At 48.8% G+C, this 7522-nt stretch overlaps 1 protein-coding gene across 2 annotated transcripts in view; it reads left to right on the forward strand.

Annotated features, from left to right (window-relative positions):
- Positions 1-7522, forward strand: part of rps6ka3b (ribosomal protein S6 kinase, polypeptide 3b) — a 53177-nt gene that overhangs the window by 740 nt on the left and 44915 nt on the right. Inside the window, exon 2 of one of the 2 annotated variants that reach the window (XM_056299794.1) lies at positions 3948-4007. The exons of the other annotated variant lie outside the window; for it this stretch is intronic. Coding sequence (XP_056155769.1) covers positions 3948-4007 — 60 coding nt within the window. The remainder of the gene's footprint in view (positions 1-3947; positions 4008-7522) is intronic. 2 annotated transcript variants of the gene reach the window in all.

The raw sequence follows: 7522 nt of genomic DNA on the forward strand, positions 1-7522 counted from the left end.
TGCGTGAGAGAGAGAGATTTTGTTGGCTGCTTGTGAATCACACCTGAATCACGATAGGCTCACTGATCGGGCGTCCTGACCCAGCGCCAGCTCCGTCTGTCTTGTCACCCCCAGACAAGCCGAAACTTGCCTGGAACTCGGCCCTATTGCCTTCGACCTGATCTATTGCCTTAACGACAACCCGCGTCGTCTGGCGACACGTTAAATCAAATTAACCTTGGTCTGCGTTACACCCCCACCCCCCCCCCTTTCAAGTTGAGACAAACCGAGATTCGTACTTTTTCTAGGACGCTGTAGACGAGGGGTGGGGTGGGATGAACCAGCGAACAAAAGGAAAAGGTTAGATTGTGAAAAGGGTTCGACATGCTTTCTGTGGATCCTTTGCCCCCCAGCCGCAAATCCAACACACACCATCACAAAAGAAAGAGAGCCTGGACTTGTGTGACAAGACGTGTGAATGAGAGCTTGATGATGCAGAGGAGTGCGGCTGCTGAATAGAGTTGGGGTCTGGATCTCCATTGTACACTGGTGGTGGGGGTGATAAACCCTGGGGTCTGCTTTCTGTAGGAGAGAGAGAGCGAGAGATAAAGAGAGATGGAGAGACTAACAAGAGATGGAGGGGGAAGGGGGGGGGTTACTGTCCCTCTTCATGGATCAAGGATTATAGTCCCATTAGAGAAAATATACCACACCACGCTTTTGTCCTCTCTCTCTCTCTCTCTCTCTCTCTCTCTCTCTCTCTCTCTCTCTCTCTCTCTCTCGCCATCCGTCACCTTCGATCTCTGCATCTTTGTCTCTTCCCCTTTCTCAGTCCTGCTCTCTCTCATCATAATCCATCACTCTCCGTCTAGCTGTCTCTCCCACTCACACTAACCAGCTCCCCCTCTCCTTTCCGTCTCTCCCACTCAGTCGAGCTCAGCGTGCTTTGCTGTCAAAGACAAAGTGTCCGATTAAAATAGTCCCGACTACAACCGGAACCAGGCGACAAGAAGTAGTGTAAGGACACGTCGTCTCTTATAGCAAAATGAAATGCATGCATGTCGAGACACTGAAGAGCAATCAGAGGGTGAGTAGTGGGTTGAATGGAAGAGTTATCAGAGGTGAAATAAATGACTAAATCCACTGCTGTGTATACCTGAATTAGGGGCTCATCTATCCCCGGAAGTCAAGACCAAATAACCCATGAAAGACGACCGAGACCGACAAGAAGAGTGAGTTCTGCTTCAGGCTACGCAGTCCTTTAATTCAGTTTTGGTACATTATCGTCACAGTCTCTCACGCCCACTCCCGCGTCAGTCCGGGCAGCATCCTGACACCTTAATTTCCAGGCTCACGGCCCCAAGCGCTGCAATTACCAGCAGAGCGAACAATCATCATAATCGCTATTATAGTTATGATCGTCTGCTATCACCGCTATCACTGTCTAAACAACCCCCCCCCGCCCCCGCCCCCCAGCTGTTGTCCCTGTGCAAGCTGGCAGGCGGGACATCTGGCTTTATGTAATGCTAATTCATATCCGTTGTATGTGTTCTTGTTTACCCAAGCAGACAAGGTCAACCTGAGGCGAAAGTGGCAGGGGGCGGGAGGGGGGGGGTGTCAAAAAACGTGGTCTGGTCTTAGCTGACGAACACTGTCTCTGTCGCTCTCCAACCCCTAACTCAATTAAAACTCAATTTAATTCGCCGTGACTAAAACGACACATTTGTTTTGCCAAAGCACAGGCAGCATAAATGTTAGCAAAATGTGAACAATGAATAAGATGCCGAGGGAAAACGACAATCTGCCAAAACAGGGAAAAATATTGATAAAAACGATGCAGTAACAGTAGCAATAGTAGCAGTAATATTGAAATTGATGAGTGATGTTAAATTACATTACACATTATATTCAGGTAAAACTTGTTTTCATCTGTTCAGATTACATCTGTGTAGTCATGTATGTAGTTCTCTGTGTGCATATGAGGGTGTTTGGACTTGTGTGTGTTTGTGTGTGTGTTGGTTGATAATTCACTATCCCTCACGTTGTAGCATGCTGACACATATTGGGCTGCAAGGTTTGCCACATACACTATATGTACAAAGATATTGGGACGCCTGGCCATTACACCTACAGGAGCTTTTATGACATCTCATTCTAAATCCATAGGCATTAATATGGAGTTGGTCCCCCCTTTGCAGCTATAACAGCTTCCACTCTTCTGGGAAGGCTTTCCACAAGATTTTGGATTGTGGGAATTTTTGCCCATTCATCCAGTAGAGCATTTGTGAGGTCATGTACTGATGTTGGACGAGAAGACCTGGCTCGCGATCGCCGTTCTAGTTCATCCCAAAGGTGTTCGATGGGGTTGAGGTTAGGGCTCTGTGAGGGCCAGTCAAGTTCTTCCACACCAAACTCACCCAACCATGTCTTAATGGACCTTGCTTTTTGCACTGGGGCACAGTCTTGCTGGAATAGAAAAGGGCCCTCCCCAAACTGTTCCCACAAACTTGGAAGCATTGAATTGTCTAAAATGTCTTGGTATGCTGAAGCATTAAGATTTCCCTTCACTGGAACTAAGGGGCCTAGCCCAACCCCTGAAAAACGACTCCATACCATTATCCCTCCTCCACCAAACTTTACAGTTGGCACAATGCAGTCTGGCAGGTAACGTTCTCCTGGCATCCGCCAAACTCAGACTCATCCATCAGACTGCCAGACAGAGAAGCGTGATTCATCACTCCACAGAACACGTTTCCACTGCTCCAGAGTCCAGCGGCAGCGTGCTTTACACCACTCCATCCGACGCTTGGCATTGTGCTTGGTGATGTAAGGCTGGCATGCAGCTGCTCGGCCATGGAAACCCATTCCGTGAAGCTCCCGGCACACAGTTTTTGTGCTGATGTTAATGCCAGAGGAAGTTTGGAACTCTGCAGTTATTGAGTCAACAGAGCGTTGGCGACTTTTACGCACTATGCGCCTCAGCACTCGTTGTCCCCGCTGTGTGACTTTACCGTGGTCTGCCACTTCGTGGCTGAGTTGCTGTTGTTACTAAACGCTTCCACTTTTCAATAACACCACTTACAGTTGACCGTGGAATATCCAGCAGGGAAGAAATTTCACAAACTGACTTATTGCAAAGGTGGCATCCTATGACAGTACCCCGCTAGACTTCACTGAGCTCTTCAGAACGACCCATTCTATGTTTGTAAATGCAGACTGCATGGCTAGCTGCTGGATTTGATACACCTGTGGCAATGGGTCTGAATGAAACACCTGAATTAGTGTGGTGTAGGTGTCCTACCTGTAGTGTACCTATAGTCTAGGTGTCCTCTACTCTGAGGACCTTTTTAACTTTGTAATTGTCCTTCATTTTGCTGAAATGGGGTGCTGGTCTGTTAAAATATTTCTGCCTAATATTTTTGAATTCCTTACATTTTATGAAGGGGGTGCATCTCTCTCAACTTTTTACCCGTCATGCAGTGGTCACGTATTCTGTTTGCGTTTGGTTGTCGTGATTTTTCTCGTGAGAGGAGCTGCTCATGATGATGGTCGGCGTCCAGCAAATGAGCTGAACTAGGCTAAGCTCGCCGTGCAACATACCTTCAACCTGCGCACGTAAGTAGGGCACGCAGTAAAAAAACCCAAAACGAAACACCTGGAATCCGAGCTAATCCCTTTTAAAGTCGTGCCGGCAAAGTTGCTGAGATTGAAACAGGTGAGAAGTGATCAGCCATGAGGGGCGTTGACTCCCTCAGCAGAAAAACTCGAGTCCTGTTTTCTACCTGCAGTGTGTTGTCAAGATGAGCCATCGCCGAGTGTCATGACCCGAAGGAATTTGAATGCACATAGCACGAGAACCGCCCCGTAGCGAACTCCCACAGAGCGCCGGCTCACATTAGCATGTCACTGGTGTGTAGTGTGTATGTATGTATTCATGACATGTGGGTTTTTTTTGTGTGTGTTTGCAGGATAGCCATCATGTTCTGGATGACTCTGTGGGGGAGGACGACTCTCTGCACCTCTGCACGGTAAATCCATCTCTCTTCGTCACCCGTGTCTTGTGTTTATGTGGAAAGTGGTAACGCGAAGCTGGTGTCTGTGTTTACATGGGAAATAGTGACGTTGAAGCTGTCGGGGCCTTGGTGCCTTGCTCACGGACGTTGCGAAAAAGACACGTGCCCGTCGCCGGAGGTTGAACTTGTGACCTTTTGTTTTTCCAAACTACCGCAGAGCTCCTTCGCTTCTTTTCATTGTCTCTCTCTCTCTCTCTCTCTTTTTGCTAGCCGTGTTTCCGTCCAATTCTCAACTGAAATTTTTTCTTTTTTCTTTTTTTTTAATATATTTTGGCTTTTTTTTTTAATCTTTTATTATAAGACAGTGAAGAGATAGGAAATGGGGGAGAGAGAGGGGTATGACATGCAACAAAGGTCGCTGGCAGGAATCGAACTGACGATGGTTCAACCATGTGGCATGCACTGTAAACGTTCGGCTATGGAGGCGCCCCCCGTCAAGGGAATTTTTTTTTTTCTCTCCTCAATTGTACCCGTCCAATTACCCCACTCTTCCGAGCCGTCCTGGTCGCTGCTCCACCCCCTCTGCCGATCCGGGGAGGGCTGCAGACTACCACATGCCTCCTCCCATACATGCGGAGTCGCCAGCCGCTTCTTTTCACCCGACAGTGAGGAGTTTCACCAGGGGGACGTACCATGTGGGAGGATCACGCTATTCCCCCAGAACACACGCCTAGACTGACCAGAGGAGGCGCTAGTGCAGTGACCAGGATACATTACATCTGGCTTCCCACCCGCAGAACACGGCCAGTTGTGTCTGTAGGGATGCCCGACCGAGCCGGAGGTAATGCAGGGATTTGAACCGCCGATCCCCGTGTTGGTAGGCAACGGAACAGGCCACCACGCCACCCAGATGCCCCCTGAGCGTTTAACTTTTTTTTGTGCAATATTTGGGTTTGTTTTTTTTCTTTTTCAGAAATTATTTCCATTCAGCCTTTTCCCATCCAAAATTTCGAACGTCTAAACAACTTGCATGGAAACCCCACTACTGTCTGTCTCTCTCTCACTGTCTGTCTGTCTGTCTCTCTCTCACTGTCTGTCTCTCTCTCACTGTCTGTCTGTTTGTCTCTCTCTCACTGTCTGTCTGTCTGTCTCTCTCTCACTGTCTGTCTGTCTGTCTCTCTCTCACTGTCTGTCTGTCTGTCTCTCTCTCACTGTCTGTCTGTCTGTCTGTCTGTCTCTCTCTCACTGTCTGTCTGTCTGTCTGTCTCTCTCTCACTGTCTGTCTGTCTCTCTCTCACTGTCTGTCTGTTTGTCTCTCTCTCACTGTCTGTCTGTCTGTCTGTCTGTCTGTCTGTCTGTCTGTCTGTCTGTCTCTCTCTCTCTCACTGTCTGTCTGTTTGTCTCTCTCTCACTGTCTGTCTGTCTCTCTCTCACTGTCTGTCTGTCTCTCTCTCACTGTCTGTCAGTCTCTCTCTCTCACTGTCTGTCTCTCTGGGTTTTGACTGATGTCTGTAAATCACGCCGGATATCTAAGACAACCCTTTCTTTGAGGCAGCAGCACAGTAACGTCCTAAACAAACTCTGAGGCTGCCAATAGATGTCTGTCTATTCGTGTGAGACACAGAGAGAGACAGGCGGGGGGAGACCCAGAGACCCGAGAGGTTTATTGGACAGTATTGATGCGCGAGGCCCTGCGGTGATTCACGTGTGTGTGTGTGTCTGTGTGTGTGTGTGTGTGTGTGTGTGTGTGCGTGCGCTGCTGGTGCAGAAGCTCGCTGCAGTGCTTCCTCTGTGTTCAGAGGAAGAGGTAAGTCGTCCGGTTATGAAATGACGGCTGATGTGAAAGCGGCGCCGTACGGGTGATGAGTCATCTGTAAGACCTTCGCTTTCACACTACAGGTTGGTCTTTGTTCTCTGACTGGCGGATTTCAGGAAGCAAGGTGTCTTTATCCTGCTTCAATTCCCGTAATAGTCATGTGTTTAGTGGGAGCCGTTGTGCGAGTGCCCCCTCTACTCGTTCTGCATCAAACGACCGGGATTTCACTCCTACCTGAAACGACCACGGGCGGTCAACATGGCCGCCGGTTTTTACACTCTTGTCAAGATCGTTGAGATGTTAATGCATTACATATGTTAGTATGTCTGGTAGGAAACTAACTGACACCAACATTAACATTTTAACAACTTTAATACTATTTTTCAAACCATTTAAAATGGCCACCGTCCAACGCCTGCAAATACTGCAGCGCCTCGGTGGTAGTCGTGGTGCGTCTGTGGCGGCGTCTGCACCCAGACACGTTGGAAATAATCAAACATCAAGTTTAGACTCCTACTCTGCGCTGGAGGGCGCTAGTGTGTTTCTAGGACAGAGCGGTGAACTTGGCGAAGGAAATGACGCGACCAGCACGCGTCAAATAGTGACGCGACGTGCGCAAATTACGAGCGGCCATTTTGACGGCTCATGGTCGTTTTAGGTAGATCTTACCGTCACTTTTTATTTTTGTGCAGTTGATCTAAAACTCGTTTTGATGCAAATATAGGCGATTTCAGGGGAATTCAGGGAGCGGCCGGTCTGTATCTTCATTTTCCCCCCGCAAAGTTATTAAACTTGGAAAATCCAAAACGGTCAAAATGACCAGCATGGTCGCTCCAGCGCCAACACGTAGGCAAGCAGTTTCTTTCAGATATGTTAGTGTGCGGTCTAAGCATCATTTACCACATTTTAGCCCCTCTTAACCAGCTAGTTACCCGCCCGCCCCCTGTAAAGGGAAAGCTGGGCGGAGAGGAGAACAGTGAGGGTTTTTCCAAGCGGTCCGGTCCGGAGACGGAGCCAAGGTGCTGCAGAAATGCAGCAGGCGCGCCGTTAAAGAGTGTTGGTAAATGATCCTGACTCGCTACATCCTGCTGAGCTGCCAGGGCAGGCGCACCGCGCGTTTTATGTCCCGTTGATTTAAGACCTACAAGAGGCTCTGCCCAACCTGGCAGCCCAGACAACCCCCCCCCCCCCCCGCTGGATGTAGGAGATTAACTGGCAACCCGTTGGGCACGGAGAGTCAACAGCCTGTTGTCTTAGCAGGATCAACCAAGCAATCCAGCCCGGGTCCGGTTCCATACATACACTGTGTGTGTGTGTGTGTGTGTGTGTGTGTGTGTGTGTGTGTGTGTGTGTGTGTGTGTGTGTGTGTGTGTGTGTGTGAAAACCTGAAACCACCTGCCTCGTGGGGGTATTTTATGGGTCCGCGTGAGGAAAAGGGTCTATTTTAGGGTTAGGACTTGGTTTTAGGTTAAGGTTAGGCATGTGGTTATGATGGTAAGGGTTAGGAAATGAATGTAATGATTGAGGGGTCCCCACAAGTATAGGGTGACATGGTGTGTGTGTGTGTGTGTGTGTGTGTGTGTGTGTGTGTGTGTGTGTGTGTGTGTGTGAGAAAACCTGAAACCACCTGCCTCGTGGGGGTATTTTATGGGTCCGCGTGAGGAAAAGGGTCTATTTTAGGGTTAGGACTTGGTTTTAGGTTAAGGTTAGGCAT

The sequence above is a fragment of the Lampris incognitus genome, chromosome 19, assembly GCF_029633865.1.
Source record: "Lampris incognitus isolate fLamInc1 chromosome 19, fLamInc1.hap2, whole genome shotgun sequence".
In the NCBI taxonomy this organism is placed as follows: Eukaryota; Metazoa; Chordata; class Actinopteri; order Lampriformes; family Lampridae; genus Lampris; species Lampris incognitus.